Source organism: Globicephala melas, chromosome 19 (assembly GCF_963455315.2).
Source record: "Globicephala melas chromosome 19, mGloMel1.2, whole genome shotgun sequence".
NCBI lineage: Eukaryota > Metazoa > Chordata > Mammalia > Artiodactyla > Delphinidae > Globicephala > Globicephala melas.
This window is the reverse complement of record NC_083332.1, coordinates 28,637,970-28,664,893: the sequence shown is the minus strand read 5'-3', so window position 1 is coordinate 28,664,893 and position 26,924 is coordinate 28,637,970. Positions and strand designations below refer to the sequence as shown.

Here is a 26,924-nt window from a genome sequence, read left to right as displayed (position 1 = left end):
GCTAGGTACCTTCTGCAACCCTCAGAGGTCCAGGCATATAGAGCAGACTCAACAAACATGCGCCGAGGGAAAGAACACAAACCGGGAGATGTCCAGCAGGAAGCTGGGATACCTACTATCTGGCATTCCTCATTCCTGTACCCAGGGAAGCCATCACTAGTTGATCACAGACTCTTAGAGCTACAAAGCCTCTTAGAGACCAATTCATCAGATTCCCGCTTTCAAGAGTTGGGAAAATGAAAGAACAAGAGGGGATGGGTGTACTTGCCTCTACATACATCCCTATGCTTATTCAGTGCCAGAATCTGACCCTAGTCCAGTAGTGATCTCATCCACTGTGGCTCATGGTACCACCCTCTGGGCTCAAAGTTCTACTCTCTGGCTTTGCCCTCTGAATTATCTTTTTTTTTTTTTTCCTTTTTTAAATGGAAATTATCACGTTTGCAGCTGAGTAATTTTATTAGCCTATTTCCTGCCTGTAGAATCTGGGGGGGTTCCTCAGCCTTCTTCCATCTCCTTTTTGGTCCAAGCTGGCAGTGTTTCTGCTGGTATAAACTTTTCAAGAAGCTTGTGGGTCTCCTGTGTATGTCATGGGGGATCTACACCGTTAGACAAGGTCCCTACATAGATTTTTTTCTAGATAATCTGATCTCTACTTTTGGCTTCTTCTGGGATGGCTCCAGGGCAATGCTCCCAAATTTCCTAGATGCTCTCTGGTTTGACATAGAGGATATGTGAGTCACATTCTTAATATCTTCAAAGAGTCTTTTGTGTGACTGAGTGTTCCAACCTTTGGATTCTTCTGAGATATTAGCAAAATGTATAGTCACACTCTGTCTTTTCCCTAGAGTGTGATTTGCTGATAGTGAATCTCTTAATTATAATGTCTTTTGCAATTTGGTTAGGCTGAGAATTTCCAAAATCATCAATTCCTGGTTCTTTTTGCTTAACAGTTCTTCTCTCAATCCATCTCTTTCCTCTCCACTACAAGCAGCAAGAAGAAAACAGGCCATACCTTCAATATGTTGCCTGGAAATCCCCTCAGCTAAATATCCATTTTTATCTATCACTAGTCCTGTTTTCCACATAACTGTGGGACATGATTCCCTAAAGCTTCCTGGCACTGTATAACAAGTATCCCTTTCTTCCAGTTTCCAATATCAAGTTCCTCATCTTCTAAGCCCTCGCCATCAGTGCCTTTAATGTTCATGTTTCTCTTATCCGTTTGTTCATGATGATTTAGGTATTTTTTACGGTGACTTAGGTTTTCTCAAATGTACTCCTTACTTCCTTTTGGGTCTTCACTAACAGAGTCAGTTTTTCTATGAATAATCTTTTAAAGGTAATATAGGTTTTTTCTACCACACTCTTGAAAATTCTTCTAGTCACTGCCCACTGCCCAATTCCAAAGCCACTTCCGCACTTTTCAGGTATTTGTAATAGCATCACCCCTCTCCTGGTACCAATATCTGTATTCGTTTCCTATTGCTGCTGTAACAAATTATCATGGACTTAACCGGCTTAAAACAAGAACAAATTATTATATTATAGTTCTGTAAATCAGAAGTCTGACATGGATCTCACTGGGCTAAAACCGCAGGGCTGTGTTCCTTTCTGAAGGCTCTGGAGAGAATCTGTTTTCATGCCTTTCTCATTTTTAGAGTCTGCCCACATTCCTTGGCTTGTGGCCCCCTTCCATCTTCGAAGCCAGCAATTGTATCACTCTGACTTCCTCTTTTGCCTCCCTCGTCTGCATTAAGGACCCTTGTGATTACACTGGGCTCTCCCAGGTAATTTAGTATAATCCCTTTATCCGAAGGTCATCTAATTGGCATCCTTAATTCTATCTGCAACCTTAATTGACCTTTGCCATGTAATGTAACGTATTCCTAGGTTCTGGGGATTAGGATATGAACATCTTGTTGTGGGTGGGGGGCATCACCTTGCCTACCACAACCTCTGCACAGATTATTTAAGCATCCTGCTCTGCCTGCCACCAAGTGAGGCAAGAGACCAGCTACATTCATTGGTGCTTGGCATCAGAGCCAGCCTCGGGTAATCCAGCTTGGTAAAGCCAGCCACCGACTCTGCCCACTTTGGGACATGCCTTTGTCTTTGTGGCGGGTGGGGTCATAAAGTATGAGGACCTCTTCTTGGCGGTCCTTGAGTTGTAGGGGTTGGCACTGAGCAGCTTCTGCAGTGGGGCAGGCCCTGAACCGGCACTCAGGGCCTGGAGAGGCAGTGTAGTCTAGTGGTTAGTGAGTGGATTTGGGGTGGGGGTAGTGGTACGTTTGCCACTTGCTAACTCCATGTGCTCAGAAAGTTGCTTTCCTTCTTGGAGCCTCAGTTTGCACGGTTAGAAAGAAGGGAATGTAATAGCACCTACCTCGTAGCGATATTGTGAGAATCAAACGAGAAAATGCTGGCAAAGGATCTGGTTTATAGAGAATGTTCCGTAAACAGTAACTACTGTGGTTTTTATGAGTTTAGTTCTGAATCTGTCTGCTCCTGCTCTGTGGCCTCTGTTTCCCTGTCTGTGTTAAATAAGATGAGTGATGGCCCGTTGACTTCCTCTTGCCTCCCCTCCCCCTTGCACCGATCCTACATGTGTGCATATAACTGAGTTGCGGAGTATTCTGGGATGGATGGCCAGCTTTGTCACCTGGTAGGAGGTAAGGACCAGGGCAGGCACTCTTGTCGCCTTCTTGTTGGTGGGCCCCCCTGGGCCTAGTTTGAGTCTGGATGAGTCCCTGGTAGGCATGGAGACAATGAGGATGCCCCACCCAGCTGGGAGCTCTGGCCTGGCAGCCTCCGTCTCCTACTGGGCCTTCATACCGTGGGATCCAGGACCCCACTCTGGTCCAGGGGTTAACTGTGCTGGGCCTCTCAGGAAGCTCACACCACAGTTTACTGGAAGCAGCCCCAGGAAAAGGCCTCAGAGATTGCCCAGTCCAGCCATGTCACAGAGGCAGAAGCACTCCCACCCTCCCAGCAACAGAGTGGCCTCTGGGACCGAGTTCGTCACAGATCCAGGCTCCCCACAGATCCCCCTGCTGCACCAGGTTTACAGGGAGCGCAGGGAGACAGAGGGGTAGAGATTTGAAGTTTCCTAAGAAGAGATCAGCAATTCACCCAGATGTTGCTCCAGCTGAATTTGCATCGTTTCATGCCTGGAAGCCACCTGTCTGGTTCTGGCTGCCTCTGTGGGAAGTGCAGTCAGTGGTGTGTCCTGAAGCACATTCATGTCTTGCAGCTTTTGTCACCTCGGGCTCCGGGGAGCATTGATCTGCCCTCCCAGGATGCCCGGGCTGCTTTGTGCCCACTTTGGGTGGACCTCACCATCAGCAGAGTTGGACCTGCTGACCCTTATCCCTGGCTGGAGACCCCTCTCTAGACTACAACACAGCTCCACAGTACCTGTCAAATGCTGTTGTCTCTGCTTGAACAACAGGATTTTGGTGATCCTGCCCTAAAGCCTCCTTTTCAGAGGGGATGCACAGTTCCCTTCTTGAAAGAGAAAACCTGATGGTTAAAAGCTTCTACTCTAGCACCGGGAATCAGGAGACCTCCTCCTCCAATTTGCTCCCCGCTCTTTGAACATTCCACTTGTGCACTCCTCTGCTCGTGGCAGACATTACCAATTGATTTCGGCACTCATTTCTTCTGAGCCCAGATAGGGCCTCAGAATCCTCCTGAACACAGTATTCGAGGTGACCACTAACAATTTACCGTCCCTGGAAGTTTTCTTCTCTCTCTGGGCCTCAGCTTCTTCCTCTTTATCAAGCGGGATTGGCGTAGATGGTTCCTGAGTCTGGGGTCGGGCCACAGTTATTCCCATTCCTGGAATTCCCAACGGGGACAGACGGGAGGCTCTACCTGGAGCCCCGTAGAGCTTTGTCTTGTGGGGAGGGAACTTGCCTCCATAGCAATTTTCATTTTCCCATGGAATCGGGTGAATAGCAAGGAGACCTTCTGGGGCTTCGTGAGGAATCGTCGAGCCTTTTCGTGGCTATTATGGAAACAATCTGGATGATTGGAATATTGTCCAAAATGACTTTTCTATTCATCCAGAGGGGACTCTTGAGGCTCAAATTCCAACTTCCCATATTACGTGGAGGCAGCCGAGGGCCAGGTCTCCTGCTGGACTCTCTGTCCAGTGCTCTTTCCTCTGCCCCAGCGTGTCTCCCCCAGGCCCCTCGCTTGCCCCAAGTCTGCCTGCTGTGCACGGTCTGGACTATCCAGGGGGCAGCGCCCAGGTGGGGTGCACTCGAGTGCACAGTACCCCACACTGGGGGCACTTGTGGACTTGGAAACTTCACTCCTGGGACCGCTCAGCTTTTGTCCCCTCTGGAGGCTGGTGGTCATTTTTATTCACTTGAGTGGACCTGCCCATCCCAGGGATGTCCTAGAAACCTGGAGCTGCCTGGGCATTGGCTGTTCACACCTTCCCCCTCACTGTTCTTTTCAGAGCCGTTTATTCCTCTAGCACAACTTCAGTGACAGAGGGCTCCCTCCCTCCTCAGCCTGTGCCCCTCGCTGCAGGAAGGTCCCCCTTTCTGCTCACTCCTCTGGGCCTGTGGGCTAGCTACTCTCTCTCCTGCATCCAGGTACTTCCTCGGCAGCCCCGACCTGGATTCTCTGTGACTGGAGGAGCGTGGAGCTGAGGGTCCTAGCCGTCCTGGGTGGTGGCCACTCTGCTTTCCCCAGACAAGGTGTGTCTGAGGCCACGTTGTCATGGCTGTGGCCTCAGCCTGTGGAATTCACCAAGTGTGGCCATGTGAGCTTGGGGTCCACCTGACTCTTTCTGCCACTGATGTATCCCGAAGCCCAGTTAATGTTCTTTTTTCTATATAATTGAGTTTTTATCGAAATTCCTCCCCTCTTTTATGCTTATTTCATTCTCTTCCTGCAGCAGACTGCACAAGCCCCATGTAACCCATTTCCTATCAGGCCTTTTTTCAGGATTAGTCCTTTGTTTTTTTTTGTTTTTGTTTTTTTGCGGTACGCGGGCCTCTCACTGTTGTGACCTCTCCTGTTGCGGAGCACAGGCCCCGGACGCGCAGGCTCAGCGGCCATGGCTCACGGGCCCAGCCACTCCGCGGCATGTGGGATCTTCCCAGACCCGGGCACGAACCCGTGTCCCCTGCATCAGCAGGCGGACTCTCAACCACTGCGCCACCAGGGAAGCCCCAGGATTAATCCTTTTTAAATGACTTTAATTTCCTTTTTGAAAGTGATTTTTCTATTTATTTTGTTATATTTCTTTGTACTCATTCTAGCGGGAGGGGGAGGCCAAGGATCTGGCATTAGTCACTGGGTTTCCCTCTTGATATTCTCATGTGACAGTGCCCCCTCCCAAAGGAGAGAGGCAGGGTAGCATGGTGGGTGAAAGCACCGACTCAGAACCAACTAACTGGGTTTGAATCCTGGCTCTCCTGCCTGCAAGCTGTGTGGCTTTAGGCGAGTTACTCAGCCTCTCTGTGCCTCAGTTTTCTCACCTGATCAGGGAAATATTAAATAATAATAATAGTGCCTATCTCATTGGGCTCTTGAGAGGACTGAATGAGTTAACACATGTAAAGCTTTTAAAAGAGTGCCTGGCACATAGTAGACTCTATCAAAGCATTCACTTGGACATGAAAAGGTGGTTGGTCGAGCTGGACTTTCCTTGAAACTACCTTCTCCCTGAGTTCTGAAACATTCAAGTTGAAGGGGACCTTGGGGTTGCCTTCATCCTGTTTCTGCACCCCTTCCCTTTCTGCACATCTGCTTGAGGGTGTGTGCTGCACCGGCTGCACTGTGTGATGTCTAACAGTCAGCACGAGGGGAGTGTTGCCGCTGTAAGAAAAGGACCCCCCTTCATCTGCCGACCTCCCTGCCCATCCATCCTGAGTGTGCTGGCCCCAGTCATCTCTCCAGTCTGCTCCTAGAAGAGTAAGCTAAGTGCCCCCCAAACAAAATGCATTTGGAGGGGATGGGGCGGCAGCAGTCAAGGTTAAACGTTGTTAAGGTAAAAGGCTTTAAACAGGGCAATCTGAGTTGGGTCTTTATTTGTCAACATGCCCATTTCCCCTGATTGGATCTTTTCAGTTTAACGAGCCTTATTTTCGTTTCAATTCAGATGATTATAATCTCAGCAGTTGCTCAGTTTGTTGTTCCCAGAATAATGTGCTTTGCTTTAGTTTTGAGACTTGTTTGCAGAAAAATCAAGCCAGCCAGGCAGCCCCGCAATGAACCTCGGGGACTGTGGTGCTGGGGCAGGTGGCTTCTTCTTCTCAAAGACTGGGTGGGGTTGCAGGTGGAGCAGGGTGAGAGTAGACCCCGCAATCCTGGTCAGACACCACTGGGGCCTCCGGCTGTGTGACTCAGGGCAAGTTACTCACCTCGCCGAGTCTCAGCTTCCTCATCTCAAAAATGGGATGTTACCAATGGGAGGATGAAAAGAGATTAATTGTGGTAATAGAAGCACTTAGCACAGTGCAGGCACTTGGGACGTGCTCACTAGAGGTAGCTGCTAATTTTATTAGCACTGGTGGTACTCATTTGTGCTAATTATTATTATTGGCCAGATAGTGCTTTTGTCTGTCAGTTTTATTGAAGTATAATTTGCATACCATAACATTCATTTGTTTTAAGTGAGCAATTCAGTGACTTTTAAGTAAATTCACAGAGCTGGGCAGTCCTCCCCGCAATCCAGCTTTCAGGCGTTTCCATGATCTCAGAAGGATGCCTCTTGCCCATTTGCAGTCAATCCCTGCTCCCTCCTCTGGCCTCAGGCAATCACTAATCTCCTTTCTGTCTCTACAGATGTGCCTGGTCTGGACAATTCATGTAAATGGAATAAGAGTGCTTCTTCACATTACGTTTTCTCATCCACCCCTCACAACACGTCCCTGTTTGCAGATGTGTGAGCTGACTCTGAGAGTTTAGAGGAACGCTTGTGGGGTGGACAGATGAATGGAGGAGCAGGGTTCAAGTGCACGTGTCTGCTCTCATCCTCAGACAACGTGAATGAAAGACGCGTCCGGGCTTGGTCTTTCTGGCAAGGCGTCTTCCTTGCCCCCCTCACCCATGAACTGGCCTGTCTTCCATCTGTCGGCCCTGCGAGCTCCAGCCAGCCTCTGGACCTCCCGGGCCTCGGGGGCCCCTCCCTGCAATGCAGACGATGGGCCATGCTGGTGGTCCTGTCAGGGCTCAAAGGGGAGCCAGCCCCTGACTGCATGGGAGCTTGACACGGGGGTCCCTCTGCTGGTCTCACCTACTCAGGTGTAGTCTGGTACGACTGACCTGTGTCAAGGGGCCTGACTGTGGACAGGCCTGGTGCTGGCCTTCCCTGGGGGACGTCACTGTGGTTGTGCCTCAGTTTCCTCGTCTGTACAGTGGGAGGGGCCCTGGTTCCCGCCTCCCTCGTGGTTAGAACAGCCCTTAGCAGAGGTACACAGGAAGGGCTCTGTGGCAGCTTGCGTGAGTCTGAGCTAAGACATCAAAATAATAAAAAGCTGGTGGAGCCCGGCCAGGGGGTGGGGGCCGAGCACATCCCTCAGCTGCCCCAACTCCAGCCATCTCTTCCCTTGGGTCCCTTTGTCTGCGCCCCGCGTAGCCCAGCTGGCAAGAGCTGGGAATTACCCGGCAGGGGCCGGGGCGCCTCCCGCCGCATCTCATCTGAGGAGCTGGCAGCCCTGCGTCCTTCCCATCCGAAGGCCCTGTAATGTGAGGCTCCCAGGGGAGCAGGCGCCCTCACTTTGGGAGGCACCCTGCTCTGGGTTGGGTGACTGGGCTTCAGAGGCAGGGAGGCTGCTGGGAGATGCAGGACTCTGGGCTGGGAGCTTTGGAGAGCAGCATCCTTCCAGGCAGAGCTCTGCCAGCGGTGCCAGCTGGGGTCAGGCAGATCTTCACACGGTCGGGGCCAGAGGCCCCGGGCGGGCACCAGGGTGGTGCGTGGACCCTAGGAGCAGGCTCTGAGTGACCCCGAAAGACCCTTTAGCCGGCCTTGCTTGTCTCTCCAAGTCTTGGGGTTGGCAGCTGGGAGAGCCTGGGGGTATGGGACCCCCGGTCTGAGCCGTGCCTCCGTGATGGTGTGTGTGTCTGCGTCTGCAGGTGAGTGTGCATGTATGTTCAAGCTTGTGGGTGCATGTGGGAGTGATTGCAGGGGAATGGATATGTTTGTGTGTGTGTGAGAGTATGTGACTGTGTGTGATTGTGTGTGGGTAAGAGTGTGTATGACTGCATGTGTGTGAGTGTGTGTTGGTGTGTTGGAGTTCACATGTGAGTTGTGGGAGTGACGTGTGACCTGTGTGTGTGTGAGTGTGTTTATGCGTGCAGGTGTGTGTGCCGGTGCCTGCCCAGCCTCGGAATGTGGTCCCCCTGCCTTGCCCTTCTAGAGGGTCTGGGCTGCCTCTGGCCAAGAATTTCTGGGTTCCACCGGTGAAGCTTTCCCGAAGACTAAGCTGGCTTGGCTGGGGGCCGGGGAGGCGGGGGCCGTGGTCTGTTTCCTTGGGGGTTAGAAGAGCAAGGTCAGTGCAGTCGAGTCTGAGCTTTTGTTTGTCTCTCCCCTGCCCGTAGCAGCCTGCGGTCCGTTTCATTCATTATTAAGTCTTAAATCCACCCAACACGAAACTTGAGCCATGGAATTCACTCCCTGCTCAGGCTGGCTCGGTTCAACCCCCCCCCCCCCCCGTGTCTTGGGAAACTTCACTGGTTTAATTTGCTGTGTCCGGTTTGCCTTTGTTTTTTCCAGAAATGGCCAACCCCTAGTGCGGGGGTGGCCCCTGTCCCTGGGGAGGGCGGGCCACATAGGGTGTCCGTGCAGGCCCCGTCCGCACACGCCACAGGGGATTTAAGGGCCCACTAGGCTCTGAGATCTGTGGCTGTCTGGGTCCTGGCCCCATCTCTGATCACCACACCGTCAGGCCATCACCCAGGGTCCTGAGCGAACTTGGGGCAAATCCAGGGGTGGAGGGGGAACAAAGAAAACGACCGCCCTTGGGATGGTTTGGGCTGGGAACCCTGCAGCCCCTTCTCAAGTGCCCCTCGTTTACGCCCGTGTGTGCTCTCGGGGCTGATACCGTGTGTCTGTAACTTCCGCCTCATATGTCTGTGCGCACCTGAAGCAGCAGTTCCAGCTTTATCAGTCCCCCCTTCCCCGCGGAATGTGGTGTGGCCGAATTCATTAAAGTGCATTTTATTTTCTTGCAGAGTTTTGCTTACGTCCCATTGCACCAGTGGGATTTCCGCCACAGACTAGGGGTTGGAGGGGGAGTCAACCCCCGTGTCTTGATCGAGTGATGGGACTTACCTCCTTTGGGCCTATGGGACTGATGGTCTCTGAGGACATTTCAGGTGACTTTTTTCCCAGGCTGCACCCCCCCACCCCCCATCAGGGAGGTGACTGAGACCTCACCTCCTGTTGGGGGGCTGGGGGCTGCATCCAGCGAGGTCCAGGAAGGCGTTGCCCAAGGGAGAGGCACGTCCCCTGCTTATCCTGCCACCCTTCTTCCACCCCCTCTGCAGACTGGAAGGCCCGCATGTCCACTTGTTTCCGGCCCCCCAGACTCCCTCCCCCCACTCCCCCTGCAGCAGTGGGCCAGCTGCACAGCCTCAGCCCGCGAGCTTTCAAGAAGCTGGCTCTGTCCTTGTCTCTCGCGGCCCTGGGAATTGCCTCTAATCTCTCTTCTGCCTTCCCTCTGCAGATGGTGACGACGACCCACAACTCTCCTGGGTGGCCTCATCTCCCTCCAGCAAGGATGTTGCGTCCCCCACGCAGATGATCGGAGATGGGTGTGACCTGGGCCTGGGTGAGGAGGAAGGGGGCACGGGCCTGCCGTACCCTTGCCAGTTCTGCGACAAGTCCTTCATCCGCCTGAGCTACCTGAAGAGGCACGAGCAGATCCACAGCGACAAGCTGCCGTTCAAGTGCACCTACTGCAGCCGCCTCTTCAAGCACAAGAGGAGCCGCGACCGGCACATCAAGCTGCACACGGGCGACAAGAAGTACCACTGCCACGAGTGTGAGGCGGCCTTCTCCCGCAGCGACCACCTGAAGATCCACCTGAAGACCCACAGCTCCAGCAAGCCCTTCAAGTGCACTGTCTGCAAGCGCGGCTTCTCCTCCACCAGCTCGCTGCAGAGCCACATGCAGGCCCACAAGAAGAACAAGGAGCACCTGGCCAAGTCGGAGAAGGAGGCCAAGAAGGACGACTTCATGTGCGACTACTGCGAGGACACCTTCAGCCAGACCGAGGAGCTGGAGAAGCACGTGCTCACCCGCCACCCCCAGCTCTCCGAGAAGGCCGACCTGCAGTGCATCCACTGCCCCGAGGTCTTCGTCGACGAGAACGCGCTGCTCGCCCACATCCACCAAGCCCACGCCAACCAGAAACACAAGTGCCCCATGTGCCCCGAGCAGTTCTCCTCGGTGGAGGGCGTCTACTGCCACCTGGACAGCCACCGGCAGCCCGACTCCAGCAACCACAGCGTCAGCCCTGACCCCGTGCTGGGCAGCGTGGCCTCCATGAGCAGCGCCACTCCAGACTCCAGCGCCTCCGTGGAGCGAGGCTCCACGCCGGACTCCACCTTGAAGCCGCTGCGGGGCCAGAAGAAGATGCGGGATGACGGGCAGGGCTGGTCCAAGGTGGTCTACAGCTGCCCCTATTGCTCCAAGCGGGACTTTAACAGCCTGGCCGTGCTGGAGATCCACCTGAAGACCATCCACGCAGACAAGCCACAGCAGAGCCACACGTGTCAGATCTGCCTAGACTCCATGCCCACCCTCTACAACCTCAACGAGCACGTCCGCAAGCTGCACAAGAACCACGCCTACCCCGTGATGCAGTTCAGTAACATCTCCGCCTTCCACTGCAACTACTGCCCCGAGATGTTCGCCGACATCAACAGCCTGCAGGAGCACATCCGCGTCTCCCACTGCGGCCCCAACTCCAACCCGCCCGACGGCAGTAACGCCTTCTTCTGCAACCAGTGCTCCATGGGATTCCTGACCGAGTCCTCCCTCACCGAGCACATCCAGCAGGCCCACTGCAGCGTCGGCAGCGCCAAGCTGGAGTCCCCGGTCGTGCAGCCTGCGCAGTCCTTCATGGAGGTCTATTCCTGCCCCTACTGCACCAACTCGCCCATCTTCGGCTCCATCCTGAAGCTCACCAAGCACATCAAGGAGAACCACAAGAACATCCCGCTGGCCCACAGCAAGAAGTCCAAGGCGGAGCAGAGCCCGGTCTCATCTGACGTGGAGGTGTCGTCCCCGAAGCGGCAGCGGCTCTCGGTGAGCGCCAACTCCATCTCCAACGGCGAGTATCCCTGTAATCAGTGCGACCTCAAGTTCTCCAACTTCGAGAGCTTCCAGACCCACCTGAAGCTGCACCTGGAGCTGCTGCTGCGCAAGCAGGCATGCCCCCAGTGCAAAGAGGACTTCGACTCCCAGGAATCCCTCCTGCAGCACCTGACGGTGCACTACATGACCACGTCGACCCACTACGTGTGCGAGAGCTGCGACAAGCAGTTCTCCTCGGTGGACGACCTGCAGAAGCACCTGCTGGACATGCACACCTTCGTGCTCTACCACTGCACCCTGTGTCAGGAGGTCTTTGACTCCAAGGTGTCCATCCAGGTGCACCTGGCGGTGAAGCACAGCAACGAGAAGAAGATGTACCGCTGCACGGCCTGCAACTGGGACTTCCGCAAGGAGGCCGACCTGCAGGTGCACGTCAAACACAGCCACCTGGGCAACCCGGCCAAGGCACACAAGTGCATCTTCTGTGGGGAGACCTTCAGCACCGAGGTGGAGCTGCAGTGCCACATCACTACGCACAGCAAGAAGTACAACTGCAAGTTCTGCAGCAAGGCCTTCCACGCCATCATCCTGCTGGAGAAGCACCTGCGGGAGAAGCACTGCGTGTTTGACGCGGCCACCGAGAACGGCACGGCCAACGGGGTGCCCCCGGCTACCGCCAAGAAGGCCGAGCCGGCCGACCTGCAGGGCATGCTGCTGAAGAACCCCGAGGCGCCCAACAGCCACGAGGCGAGCGAGGATGATGTGGACGCGTCAGAACCCATGTACGGCTGCGATATCTGTGGGGCGGCCTACACCATGGAGGTGCTGCTGCAGAACCACAGGCTGCGGGACCACAACATCCGGCCAGGCGAGGACGACGGCTCCCGGAAGAAGGCTGAGTTCATCAAGGGCAGCCACAAGTGCAACGTGTGCTCACGGACTTTCTTCTCGGAGAATGGCCTCCGGGAGCACCTGCAGACGCACCGGGGCCCTGCCAAGCACTACATGTGCCCCATCTGTGGCGAGCGCTTCCCCTCGCTGCTGACGCTCACTGAGCACAAGGTGACCCACAGCAAGAGCCTGGACACGGGCACCTGCCGCATCTGCAAGATGCCCCTGCAGAGCGAGGAGGAGTTCATCGAGCACTGCCAGATGCACCCCGACCTGCGCAACTCCCTCACAGGCTTCCGCTGTGTGGTCTGCATGCAGACGGTCACCTCCACGCTCGAGCTCAAGATCCATGGCACCTTCCACATGCAGAAGCTGGCGGGCAGCTCGGCTGCGTCCTCCCCCAACGGCCAGGGGCTGCAGAAGCTGTACAAGTGTGCCCTGTGCCTCAAAGAGTTTCGCAGCAAGCAGGACCTGGTGAAGCTCGACGTCAACGGGCTCCCCTATGGCCTCTGCGCCGGCTGCATGGCCCGCAGCTCCAACGGACAGGTGGGTGGCCTGGCCCCGCCCGAGCCTGCCGACCGGCCCTGCGCCGGCCTCCGCTGCCCCGAGTGCAGCGTCAAGTTCGAGAGCGCCGAGGACCTGGAGAGCCACATGCAGGTGGACCACCGTGACCTCACTCCAGAGACCAGTGGGCCCCGGAAAGGCGCCCAGACGTCGCCAGTGCCCCGGGTAAGTGCAGCCCACCCGAGCCTGGACCTTGCTCCTTGGGGCTCCGCTCATGCCCAGAGGAGCCCCCGTGCCGAGCTCTGTGTTGCCCGGTGGCGTTCCCTCTAGTAGCCCAGAGAAGCAGCGCCATTGTGCAGCGGTTAAGCACGTCTGATTGCAGTAGACTCTGAGTTCAAACCCCAGTGTCACCATTTCCCTTCCTGTGTGACATGGCATTTATCTTCCTGGGCCTCATTTGCCAAGCGCTCGTCTGTAAAATGGGAATAATAATTGTCTCGACTTCATAGAATTGGTATGAGGGGCCCGTGGCATAATGTAGATAAAAGGCTGATGCAGTGAGCGCTTCCTCAGTGTTCTTGGTCGTCTTGGTCATTGATCGCGGGGTGGACTTATTCACACACTTATTGGGTCTTCTTGGGCAAGTGACTCTGTTCTCTAGGCTTTAGATTTAGGAATCCTTTGACAATTTATGGAGATAATATACACATAAAGGGCCTGGAACCTGGCACTTAGGGCCCGGTCACGCTAGCAGTTATCACCAGCTGATACTATTACCATCAACGGCATCACTATAGCCAGTGCAGTTGCTGGTACATGGAAGGCCCTAGGAAGGTTTCCAGTTACTGTTATCGTTAATGACTGACTGATAATTGATCAAAATTGTCCTGTGCACCCTTTATTTTGGGGGTGCCTGGCAGCTAAGGAGAGTCAGAAACGGTCCCTGCCTTGGGGGCTACGAGGTCAGGGGGAGCCGCAGGCCCATAACCAGTGGGTTTCGATGAGGCAGGGGAAGTCTGAGCTACTGGTGGGTCCACATGGGCCCTGGGAATGGTGACCAAGGGGCACCGGCCAGTGGGCCTGGAGGCTGCATGACCCTCAGGTGTCAGAACGGGCCCGGGGGTTCCCATCAAGTCTGTGTTGTCTGTTTCCAGACTGAGGAGATGCCAAGCAGATCTCGGGGGTATCTTTCCCTGGAGAGCCACTGCTGGTACCACTGGCAGGGGGGCAGGATTTGGGGAAGGGCCACCTGCCACAGGTTCCTGCTGGAAGACAGGGATGTCTGCTGAGGGTGTTTCACTGTGGGATCAGAACTGGGGCCCGGAACTCCGGGATTTTGAGGGGGAGAGAGAGTGAGAGAGAAGGATGGCGGGAGAGGCTGAAGGGAGAATCTGCAGTGGGGGCCCCTAAGGGGTCTCCTGGCCAGCTCCCCACAGAGGCCAGCGAGCCAGAGGCCCTGACCAAGATCACCCAGCTGCAGAGGGAAACGTCTGAATGAGGATAGAGCTGTGTGTCCAGCTGGGGCCTGAGGCCTCTCCTCAAAGCCCCGTCTGTAGCAGAGAGCTCCTTTTAGAGGTGATTCATTGGTTGATTAAATTTGTCCTGAGCGCCCATTATTTCTGGTGTGTCTGGCAGCCAAGGAGAGTCAGAAATGGACCACTTTCTTAAGGCCTTATGACTGAGCAAAGCCTTCTAGGTAAGGGTCCAGTGGTCACCCTTCAGAGGTCCTGAGCACAGTGCGGTCACGGCTGCCCAGCTCTGTCCCCCTGAGCCTCAGCTTTCTGCCAGCCAGTGTGGGTGGATTGGGGAGGATTTGGGCCCTGGAGTCAGATGGCCTGCGTTAAAATCTCCCCCTTCCAGTACCCACTTATGATTTGACCTCTCTGGGCTTCGGTCCTCACCTGTAAAGCCAGAGGGTAATAGCAGTACCGCTAGTAATAGCAATTGCAATAGTGTCTACTTCCAAAGCTGGCATCACCTGCGAGGGACCGGGCGGTCGTTCTGCTTTTCTAACCAGCCTCTGCTCTGGTTGGCCGGCGCGTGTTCCTGCTCAGTTGTCAAATACTGTGACTGTCTCCCTGCTGACCTCAGTGTTTTGCCCTGAGGATTAAATGAGTAAAGACGTGCTGGGCATGTAGCAACCACACTTGTTGTTTTCCCGTTTATAATCACACCTCACATTTATTGAGGAATAAGGATGTACCAGGCACACCCAGGCACTTCCTATCTATTTAATCCTTACAACGCTCACTTTACAGATGAGGAAAAGGAGGCAAGGAGCAATTAGGTAGTTTGCTGTGAGCCCCGCAGTTTAAAGAAGCAGAGAAGGGATTGGAGCCCAGGGAGTGTGTGGTGCCCCAGCCCGAGCTCTTGACCAGCCCTTCAGCTAGCACCTCTGGAGCCCATCCTAGTTGCAAGGGTGGGGTCCAGGGCGGTCAGCCCGGTGCTCATGCGGTGGGACAGTGTGGCATGGCCGGGCCCCTGCATACCCTTCTCCCGGGTGCGCTCAAGCCCCATCCCTGCCCACACTGGGGCTCCTGCCGGCCATGGGGCTGCTTCTAGCGTCCCCAGAGCCTTTGGCTATTGAAGGCGGGATCCTGTATCAAGTACTACTTCGTAAAACCCCTACTGTGTGGGCACCCACTCTTATATTGTTTCCATGGCAACACCCTGGACCTTTGCCATGACCCTGGCTTTGGTACAGAGGGGGCCCAGACTCAGAAAGGTGGAGCCACGTACCCGAGGATGCACAGCTGTGCGTGGGAGTGCGGAACTACGAACCCGAGGGGGCTTGTTTTCTGGGAGCCTGGAAGGCCTTCCTCTCCCTGTTCCTGGTCTTGTGAGAGAGAAGGGAGCTGGAACTCACATCTAGAGGCCTGGGCAGATGGGCCATTTGCAGAAAGGAGCTAGACAAAGCCCGGGTACCTCCCCAGCGGAGGCACAGCCTCTGGGGCGTCGCCCCCTGCCTGGGCACGCCTGGGGGCAGGGGCCCAGCTGTCTGTTCGCCCACCCCTCCCTCCCCCAGGGCTCACACATACAAGAGCAGACTCTGGGGGCTGCACAGGGGCTTGGGGGCTGGCAGGCCTGGACCCTCGGGAGTGTATCCATAGCAACCAGCTCTCTGAGGACTGGGTTCCCATGGGGCCGAGGCTGCTGTTGGCTGGAGCGAAGCGGTGAGGTTTCCGCCTCCCCCTCTGTTTACGGGTAATAACAACATCACCCCAATTCCAGCCCCTTGTGGGCAGACCCCGGCCCTCATCGACTCACCAAATTGCCACGGTGCCCCGTCTGGTGTGGGGTGGGGAGGTAGACTGGGTGCTTTCACACTCCATCTTCCTGCAGGGTAAACAGACAGCCAGGTTCACGGGCTTGTTCAGGTGACAGCTTTCCGTCACCCAGAGCAGGGCTGTGTGGGGTGGTCTTGGCGTGGAGCCAAGAACGGCAGCTCAGACAGTGGCTCTGGTGGGCGCCTGCCTGGGGTCCAGTCCCAGCTCTCCTGATCACCGGCGCTACGCTTTGACCAAATGATTTAGCCTCTTGACACTCCACTTTCTCCGTCCCTAAAGTGGAGCTTGCAGAGTCATTCAGAAGAGACAGTGCCTGCACGTAGTAGGCTCATGATAGGTGCTCAGTAAATGTGAGTTGCGATCATGATACGGGAATTCAGTGGCAGTGGCTGTCTTTCCCCTCTTCTTCCCTTTCCCTCTCCACATCCTCAGGCATGTTCTCTTCCTGCCCCGGGACCCTCTGGGGTTGCTCGGGCCACGCTGGGGAAGGCAGACCTGGCTTAGGTGCCAGGGTTCAGCGTTGGCTCTCCTGGGCTGGGCCCCGGGGGAGGCGCTTATGCAGAGGAGGTGCTTTGAATGCCAAGTTCTATTTTTCTGTAATTGCGTCTCCTAGCGGGGGCTGAACCTGCAGAGGAGGATGGGGTCTTTGGGGGATAGCAAGAGGGAGACGGACCCAGAGGAGGTGTTGAGGGGAGGATGGGGGGCAGCAGGAGGTAGACAGAGTGAGAGTCCTCGCCTGCTCTCCCCGTGCTGCGTTCCACAGCCTGGCCTGGGCGCCTGCTCCTCCAGACCCTGGGCATCCCTGGTCTCACATGCAAGGCCCAAAGGGCCATCTTTGGGTGGGGGCATATGGGTATACATGTGCCTTAGTGAGTGTTGGTGCTGGTGAACCTGTGTGTGTGCAGGTGTGTGTACGCCTGACTGTGAATGTGCGTGTGTATACCTATGAGTCTACATGTGTGTCCACAAGGGTCAGTGCACACCCTTGTGCCATAAGTCGCTTGTGCATCCGTGGGTGCATTGGGGAGTGATGGGTGTGATGGCTGTCAGGGTTCCAGGGAGAGAACTGAAAGCGTGTGTGTTACTGGGGATGCTCCTTGAACTTGTGGTCCATGAGGATGTCTCCACTTCTCTGGGGGTGTTGCACTTATGTGTCTGTGTTACAGGGAGCAAGTGGGTTGCTGTGTGTAGGGGTTGTGGGTGTGTGTGAGGGTCTTGCGTGTTGGTGGTGAGTTGGGGCGAGGTATGTAGGATGTTTGCAAGTCTGTGTGTATATCCTCACATGCGTGTCCGTGCCTGCGCATACGCGCTCTGTGTGTGCGTGTGAACGCCCAGGCTCTTTGGTCAGCAGCTCCTGTGACCACTCCCCTGGGATTCCCCGGGAGCCTGTTGCCCCACGAGGCAGGGCCCGGTCCTCTTCCTGCCACTGAGGGGGGACATTTGGGGGTACCCTGTCGTCCTGCCCAGGCAGGCTCCTGTGCTTTCAAGCACAGTGAACTTGCTTCATTCATCTGCCCCGCGGAGGAATAGCACTTTGATCGTGAACTGCCCCCCGCAGCGGTCTGGACAGCCGTGGCCGTGGCCGTGGCCTCTAGAGACTTCCAGCCAAGGAGGTGGGGGGCACAGTCTCCCTTGTCCAGCAGGGTCCTCTGGGCTTCCTCCGCGTGGAGCTTCCTGGGGCATGCCCCATTCTTGCCTTTACTTCCTTCACTCATTCATTCATTCATTCATTCATCCATTTAAGCATCGAGGACTCTTATACTTGCCCGGCAGAGTGGGTGAGGGACACATGTGAGAGGGAATGAATGATTTTGATGGTGGAGAAACCCAGGGTCCTTCCTCTCCGTGAGCACAGACGAGGAGTTGAGCCGAGGTGGGTGCTTTGGGACTGTGCCCTTCAGAAGGCTTCAGTCCCTGCTGTCTCTTCTGGCCTGAAATCTCCTCTGCCTGTTGTGAGGCTCCCCTGTTCTGTCCCCACCAGACTCACCCATTACTCCCGGGTGTTTCCGTGCCGAATGCCTGCTTCCGGGCCCAGCGCTGTGGCTGCTCTGAGGACATACTGAACGCCCAGGTCTCCCGAAGCACTGGGAGCAAGGCCCTCTGGTCTTATCAGCACGGGTCCTGGAGCCCCAGCGGGGACCCTGCCTGGAGCCCGGAGCTCCCAGCACCAGCTGGTCCAGTTGTTTCTCCATTCCTTTATTCAACAGTCTCTCAGCAGCAGTGGGAATCATGATGAAAGTTCAGTGCTTATTAGGCACTCGCTCTGCGCTGGGCCCTGTGTTGGGTGGTGGGGATCCAGGATCCCTAGTCACCGTGGGATGACTTCTCTTTGTCCCTTCTGCCCTCATAGAGGGCGTGGCACATGTTATTTCACAACTTTGCTCATTTGTTCCACAAATGCTTCCTAAGCACGCAGTCCTTTCTGGGACCCCACAGGTGGACAGAACGCGTCCTGGCCCTCTGGGTGCGCACACTGCAGTGCGAGCAAACAAATCAATTGGCCACGACAAAATCGTATGCGGAGCAACTAGGTGCTTTCAGCATAAGCTCAGGGGCCTGGGCAGATCCTAAACTCACTCTGGGGTGGGAAGAAAAGGCTTCTCAGAAGAGGTGCGATTTGAACAGAGTCCTCAAGGATGGAGAGGGTGTTCCAGGTGGAGGAAACGGCATAGGCCCGGAGGTGAGGCCAGGCCCTTCAGAAGAACTGCAGCTTCGGGTGGGGCTGAGGTGGGGCTGCGACAGCTGAGCCCTCTGGTGGTTCGTCCTGGCTGCGTCGTTGAGGGTTGGGTCTCAGCGCTCAGCCAGGAAATCCAGAGTCTTGCCCTCTTTTCCAGAGGTCGAGGGAGGCCCCATCATCCCAGGACCCAAAGTAGTCTTCAGAAAACTTGGATATTTTGATTCCCATACCACCCCTCCCTCTTCCTAAAAACGCACAGCCACAGCCCTTCCCCCACTCAGGCAACACACCTCTGTCCACGGTGGGCTGGTTTCACACTGAAGCTCCACTCTTTGGAACCAGTCTTCGAGAAGCTTTGAAACTTTTCACGTTCTCCATTTTTCTGCCCCCCTCCCCACAAAAGCAGTTGGTAATAGCTCCCCGTGTGTGGAAGCCAGCTGTAGGATCACCCGGGGCCTTGTGTGTCTAGGGCAGGTGAGGAATTCTTCATTCAGCCCTGAGTGTCAGAGCTGATGGAAGCAGTCTCCCCTGCTTGGCCTCTCGGTTCTTAGGGTAGGTAAATAGATGAGAGAGGAGTTGGATGGGTGCAAAGAGAGATGGATGGATGGGTGGATGGGTGGATGGATGGATGGGTGGATGGATGGGTGGATGGATGGATGGATGGATGGATGGGTGGATGGATGGATGGATGGGTGGATGGATGGATGGATGGGTGGGTGGATGGATGGGTGGATGGATGGATGGATGGATGGGTGGATGGATGGATGGGTGGATGGATGGATGGGTGGATGGATGGATGGATGGATGGGTGGATGGATGGGTGGCTAGATGAATGAATGGGTGTGTGTGTGTGTTTAGACGGATGGGTGGGTAGACAGGGGGTAGGTAGACAGTGATGGGTAGACAGATGGATGAACAGACGGATGGATGAGTGGATGCAGCAGGCATAGATGGGTGGAAGATGGGTAGACGGATTTGAGCATACCCCAAGCAGAACAGCCTGCCTCAGCTTCCTTTCTGTGGTTCTGCTGTGTGCCCTCACCTTGGGATGGGGCAGTTTCCCCGGGTCGAGCAGAGGAGCAGCTCCCTTGCAGTGGAGCCTGTCCCCACGTCCCCAGGCTGAATCTGAGCTGGATGCAGAGGCAGGTGGGAAGAGAATGGCCTGGAGAGAACTGGGAGTGGATCAGAGCCATTCTGGGAAGTCTTGAGCCACGGCCTCCAGGAACTTTTGCTTTCTGCTCTGTTCTGCACCCTGGCTGTCTAATTCCTTTCCTTTTGGTTTCCAAACAGAAGAAGACGTACCAGTGCATCAAGTGTCAGATGACCTTCGAGAACGAGAGAGAGATCCAAATCCACGTTGCCAACCACATGATTGGTAAGCACGCGTCTCCTCCTACCTGTGCTGCGGCCGCTCCTCGGGGTTGAAATGTTTGGTTCCAATCATCATTTCACTGGCTTTTGTAGCTCAAAGGATAGAGTCACTGCTGCTGTTTCTGCGACGTTTCAAATGGGACTAAAAACGTCAGAACTGGAGCACTTTCTCCACCCGAACCTTCTTTTCGCGTGGCTCCACTCCCAATGCAGTCCAACTTTTGACAGTCTCTTCCATTTCCCAGCATAAATTTCCCTCCATTTCTGGAATGAAGTGCTTTCCAGTTGTCAAGCACTCAGGGGCAATTACGCTTCAATTTCGTATGTCATGGCATCAAATAGATTTAACTGCTCACGTTTCCCCACGAAACGTGGGGAATTCCTCAGGCACATTGTCAAAACAGAATGCTTACAGAGTTATTCCGCTGCTTTTCCCATTCCTCTTCAAGCGGTCTTGGACTTTGGGAAATTCAGCCTTTAAAGAAGGGAGCTTTCCAAGTCCCATCGTGTTCCCACTTGGCCCGAGGGATGGAGGGAAGCCTTGAGGTCTTACTTGCCTTCTGTGGGTGGCTGTGGTCTCCCTGGCGGCTAGGGAGGCCCTTGCTGTAAGAGAGGGCACAGCGGATTTCTGGTGGCATGGGGCTAGCCCAGGGGGTGGGTTTGGCAGTGAGGGCCTTGAGAACTTCTGGAATCTTGGTGCCCTGGGTCTTTGGCGGAAGCGTGATCACCTTCTCCAAGACTCCCGCAGTCTGAGTGATGAAAGATCAGGCCTGGGTTGAGCATCCCGACCCTGACTTTCTCTCCATTTTTCTGCCTCTCATACGTTCTCATTAAAGTCTTAACAACAGCCATGCCAACAGACTGCTGCTTTACAAAACCCTTGATTGTGTACATTAAAAAAAGGTCCACCTCAGTGGATCCTCACGAACTGAGCACACTTGGGTAACCAACACCCAGGTGAAGAAGCAGACCATTCCTGCATCCCAGAACCCCCCCTCGGCCCCCTCCAGCCCCTTCCCCCACCAACAGAAGGGCCTCAGCATCGTGATGCTAACACCATAGGTTACTTGTGGTTGTTTCGCGTTTCATGTAAATGAGATCGCACCGTCTCTGCTCACTTGTGTCTGGTGCCTTTTGCTTGTTTATATTAGCGCCTGTGGTTGGACATTGCCCCTTCTCACGGGTGTATGATATTCCATTGTGTGAACACATCACCATTTATCTGTTCTTGATACACATACTGATGGGCATCTGGTAGTTTCCTTTGTGGAATTGTTTCAAATACTGTGCTGCTGTGACCATTCTTGTATGGGTCGTTGGTGGACACTCACATGCGGTTTTAATGGGAATATCTCTCCGACTGAAATTGGTGGGTCATAGGATATGAGTAGGCTCCCCTTCAGTAGATACAGATGAATACACTTCCAAAGTGGTCGGTTGTATGAAGTCTCCCTCCCACCTCAGCCTGTGAGAGTTGTTCCGCATCTGTGCCGTCATCCACACTGTACCTAATAAGGCCGTTCTTCAGTGGAGCTGTGCTCAGGGTGGCTGCGGTCCCCTGGTCCCCGCCAGCTGCTGCTCAGTGAGTTTGGGTACCTAGCGTCCCAGTGACTCGGGGCAGGTCCCCTGAAGGCGCTGAGCACAACTGGGTGCCTGGTGGGGCTCCCTCAATGACGAGGGGACATGAGAAGCACGGGAGGGGCAGGGGACCCTGGGAATTCAGCCCGACAGGAAGGCTGGTGACTTTTTAGTTCCTTCTGTGTGAGAGGCCCCTGCTGAAGTAGAAGAAGGAAACTACTCTGTCCGTCACTGGCTGCTGAGCGCGCTTTCACGGCAGTGTCAGGGAGGTGAAGACGAAGATATCTAAAAACGTTTGCTTTTGCAGCAGGTGTTAATGTGCGCTCTTGTTTGTAAGTACGAGAGGCTGACTATGGACCACGGTGAGTCAAAGGTGTTTCTCCCCGCCTCCTTTCTCCCTTCCACCTTTCCTTTTGCGCAGCACCTGGAAGCTGGGTGTCCACAGGTGGAAGGCGAGGGCTCGCTCTTAACTAGAGTGGTGGAAGATGCGAAAGGAGGGTTTGATTGGCACTTGGGTCTCTGTGTGAGCAGAGGGCGGGGTCCTGCAAGAAGTCCCGGCTGGTGGCTGGAAAGGGCCCCTCACCAGGCTCGCTCGGCAGTGCCGTGAGCTGGCCTGTTCTCAGGATGCGCGGGGTGTGGGGACCTGGAGAGCAGGCAGCAAGGAGCTGTTGGTGTCAGAGCCTGAGCGTCCAGGCAAGACGTTTGTGCAGCTGCACGAGGTCTCACATGCAGGCCCTTGGCTCATGGCCATGAGGCGCGGACCAGGGACCTGCTGGAGCTGCACCTCTGCTGGCAGGGCTGTATCTCCCCTCTCTCTGCCCTGCCCCCCTCACCTGCCCTTCCTTCCCTGACCTCATCACCTCCATCAATCAAAGAACGTTGAGCATGTGCTGCATGTAGAGACCTGGGGTGGTCCCTGTGGGTGATAGAGGGTGAAGGGGACATGGCCCCTGCCCTCAGAGACCTCACAGCATCCCGCAGAGGACACCACAGCACCACTCTGTGCAGTGGAGGGAGGTCACACTGGGTGAGGATGCTAACAGCTGCCGTGGACTGAGCCCCACCACAGGCCGGGTACTTACGTAGCTTCTAGTTCTCCACCTCACAGAGGAGGTTTAATGACTTACCCAAGTTCTTCCAGCCAGGAAATAGCAGAGCCAGGGTCTGAATAAAAACCAGGCTCCCTCCACTGTGTGTGGCTCCCCTGCCAGGGCCTGTGGTGGGAGAGACCCAGCCCTACCCTCAGGGGCTTCCTGTCCATGGGGGAGGCTGGTGGGCATCCAGTAAGCACAGTATAGTGAGGTGGATGCTTCCGGAACAGGGACTGCTGGATCCAAATAAGTCCATCAGGAAGGCCTGGGTATTGAAAGGTAAGGAGGCGTTTTCTCTGTGGTTTAGGGCCATCCCTGGCAAAGGGAGCAGCTTAGCAATGAAGGACAGTTGCTAGAGAACAGGGCCCTCGGAGAGCTGATTGTAAGGAAGAAGCAGGTCCTTGAAGGATGTGCTGTGGTTCGGCTGAGAAGGTGGGAAGCAGCATCTGTGGGAGGACTGTAGGTGAGCAAAGCTCAGAGGCAGGGGCAGTGGAGGTGGCTGGGGAGTGGACGAGCCCGACTTGACTAGGGTGGAGGCATCGCACGTTGTAATGTCATGGGCAGTGAGGGTGGGGAGGTGGCTTGGGGCTGGACCATGGAGGGCCTTGAAGCCCAGGTTAAGGGATTCAGGTTTGGACTTGACCCTGTAGGCTGGGGTCCAAATCTGGGGGCCCCTTGGTGGGTGTTTTATTTGGTTTCCCTTGAGAACCAGGAGAGGTGGCAGCCATGGCCCATATTCCCACAGAGCACAGTTGATGGGAGCTGGGCAGCAGCTGGAACCACAGGCCCCACCAGTCCCTGTTGTGAGTTGGGGGGATGCTTTGCTCATTTGTGGCCCCTGCCTGGCCCCTGCGGGCACCTGAGTGTACAACCTTGGGCTTACACGCTAGGGAGCCATTGAAGGTTTTGGAGCAGAGTATGGCCTGGTTGTAGCTGGGTGCTTTGGGGAGATTAATCTGGGTGCAGTGTTGAGGGGGAAGAAAATGGGATGAGAGGGCACGGTATGGACAACTAAGTGGGAAGGTATCAGAACAAGGTTTAATAGAAATCCTTGAAAAAGTAAGCCAACGAACAGAAAACAATAGTTAAATTCAACAGAAGAAAAGTAATGGATCTGATGAAGATGATTATTGAATTTAAGATGTCTAGAGACTGGAACTTAATGGAACGATTCTAGGACAGATAATACTTGGGAGAAGTTAATATCTGATGGAATGTTTGCTTTGTTTATTGTCTGTATGCCTTTAAAAAATAAACTCATTATGCAAAAAAAAGAAGCAAAAAAACCCAGAGACCTGCCCCGTCTGGTCCAGAGGTGAGGGAATGAGGCAGGGAGGGAAGGGAGGAGGGAGGTGATGGAACTTATATTTGGCCTGTGCTGTGTGCCTGTTGGCCCTGGTGGCTTGGGGAAGGTGGCGGGAGTGACTGTGGGAGGTGTGAATGGAAGAGAAGCAGGTGCGCGAGCTCTGGCTGGGGGCTGGCGCTGCAGCCCCGGTAGACACTGTCCAGTGTCCCTGTGGACAGCTTCCCCTGCTAAATGGCCCGAGCCCAGAGTGGCTGCCTGGAGCTGGCGGGGGTGAAAGCCCCCCTTAGTGGCACCGAGGGTACTCGGCACATAGACGTGACGCCGTTCAGCTTGGTGGCGTTCTCATGAACTTGGGGCACCGGGGGTCTGAGGCAGGCCTCCCCAGGGACCTGGACTGTGGGAGCCCACCCCCGGGGGATGCTAAACTGACCTTTTTATAGCGGGGTGGGGGGGTGCCTCATCGTGGCTTTGCAGCCTCCAGACCCCGGGAGTTACGATGACTCAGGGACATGTCTCCTTGGAAACATTTTCCCAGCACCCCTCTCCTGGCTGCCGCTGGTGAGGGCGTGATTTGGAGCTGATCGAAAGGCAAGGGTCTTTTGAAACCTTTCAGTGGCGGGGTCTCCTTTGAAATCCCCCCTCCCCACAGACAATGAGGCCCCCCTTCTCTGGGCTTCCCCCAGCTTTTGAAATGGTTTTAGACACTCCCTCCCTGAGCAGGCACATCAAAAACTTGGAGCAGTCCACAGTTCTGTTCTGTGACCTCCTGCGGGGACGACCTGGCTCCACCCAGCTGCCCCTTCCTCACCTCCCCCTGCGCCCCTCTCCCCCGAGATCCGCCCCCCCCCCGACACCCTGGAAAATGGCTCTGCGGGAGGCCCCCGCCTTGGGCTCCCCGGGGCCTGCTGAGGGAGAGCTGAGGAAGGCTTGTGGGGGGCCTGGCCCAGAGACAGGGCCCCCCGATGGCTGGAGGATGAGCGTCTCCCCATGTGTGTTGGGCGTGTTCTGTACAAGACGTGAACAGCCCCCCCCCCCAGGGCACTTGGGGCCTCAGAGCCCCGGGAAGCTAGTCCGCCTGCTCTCTCCTCATCTCCTCATCCGCTCGCAGACCTCTCCCCTCCCGGTCTCTGTCAGGCCGATGGCTGGACGAGGGGTCTGAGAACTTGTCCTTGAAATAACGAACTTGCTATGACCCAGGTTGGCCCCAAGGGAGTGACTCAGCCTCTGGGCCCTGGTGTCCTAACTCAGGGCTTCACAGGCCCCTGGGGGGAGCCCCGAGGAGGGTCAGAGCTGGGAAGGGACAGTCCTTGGGGGAACTTGTCAGGGACGTTTGCCCTCCGTGTCCTTGGAAAGTGTCTGTGGACCCTCTGGCAGGCAGCCAGGCCAGAGCTGGTCCCGTCCCGGTGGGGCATTAGTCATTCTGAATATGTTATTTTCTTGGTCACGTCAGCCTCTTTCCCTGGGTGCCTCTTAAGGCCTGGGCTTTGCTGTCGGCAGTGAAGAAATGGGGGGCATTTGGAAGATCAACCTCTCCCACCTCCTGCTCAGGCCTTTAAAATGCCCCCCATGCTAGGCGGGTGGTTCTTGTCTGTCTTCCTGATACTGTGGCAGGATGGGCCCTGGTCCACCTAGAGGGGAAGGGTCTGCTCAGGGGGTGTGTGTGTGTGTGTGTGTGTGTGTGTGTGTGTGTGTGTGTGTTGGAGAGAGAGGGAGATTTTCTGCCTTCTAAGTCTTTAAGAAGCACATCCCAGGAGACATGTTGAAACCCACCTTTCAGACCAGGTACCCCCTCTTTCTGAGGCTGTTTCCACACCCAGGACCCTTGCTGAAGACCTGGCCTGCAGTATTTTTGGAGAGGAAGGAAGGTCTGGTGTGGAAATCAGTGTTTCGCCCTCACACCAGGGAAATCCAAAACCCTCAAATATGACTGAAGAGAAAAACATGTGAAAAGGAAAAGGAAAAGGAAAGGGAAAAAAAGGTTCCTGTGCCTTTCTGTTGGGAACACATCTTGCTGAGCAGGGCTGTGCTAGCTCTTTTGTGGTGCTTTTGATTCAGGTAACACCACACACCCAAAACATCTGTCTAACCTTAATATGTGATAAAACTGTCTCCCTCTGCCCCCAGAGATCACGTTTCAAGTTCTGGGACTGTTCTGTCAGGATAACAAGCTTGTACAGAGAGCCTATCATCTAATTCTTTCTTCTTCTTCTCCCCCTCCCCTCTCTCCTTCTTCTCTTCCTCCTTCTTTATCCCCCAGGTAGGGCACAGTCACTTCCCTCCTTAACAGCCCCCATGGATGAGGGAACTCACTTTCCCTGACTTTGAATCTCATTGGTTGGTTTAAGGAGGCTGTTGATCAAGTACTTTGGTCTATGAAGAATCCGTCATTTCTGGATTTTAAAATAGTGGAAATTTTCTCATTTTGATCGATTTCATCCTTTTTATAAGGCCCTCCATAGGTGGGTTTCTTTGAATAGTAACCTCAGTTCAGTAAACGTGATTGAGATCCTCAGTGAGGAACCGCTAGCCAAGTTGGGAAGGGGGTAACCTGAAAGGGTAAGTTAATATCATGTCACTAAGTCTAAGATACAGAAGCTCAAAGGACAGGCATGTTGCCCAATCTGGGCATTCCAGGAAAGCTTTCAGGAGGAGGTGACACCTAATCAGGCTCCTAGAAGGTGGAAGGTAAGGTGGGAGGGGCCTTCCAGGCAGAGAAAATAGCATAATCCAGTTCATAGAGAAGAGGCCCATGTAGTTTGTGGGGAAATTGTAGACAATTCAGTATCACTACAGAATAAATTTTGAGGCAGGAGTTAGGTGGGTCACAGAAAAGGCTACAGTAGAGTAGGTGAGAGAAGATGAGGATATTGGTTAGGAGGGTGTGGCTTGGAGAAACACTTGAGAGGCAAAACCAGCAGGATTTGGGAATTGAATG

General features: G+C 55.0%; 1 protein-coding gene across 1 annotated transcript in view; it reads left to right on the top strand.

Moving 5' to 3' along the window:
• The window catches only part of ZNF423 (zinc finger protein 423), a 328,741-nt gene that overhangs the window by 180,080 nt on the left and 121,737 nt on the right, over positions 1-26,924 (top strand). The window contains exons 4-5 of the mRNA XM_030833038.2: positions 9,690-12,904; positions 19,934-20,018. Of these exons, the coding sequence (XP_030688898.2) occupies positions 9,690-12,904; positions 19,934-20,018 (3,300 nt within the window). The remainder of the gene's footprint in view (positions 1-9,689; positions 12,905-19,933; positions 20,019-26,924) is intronic.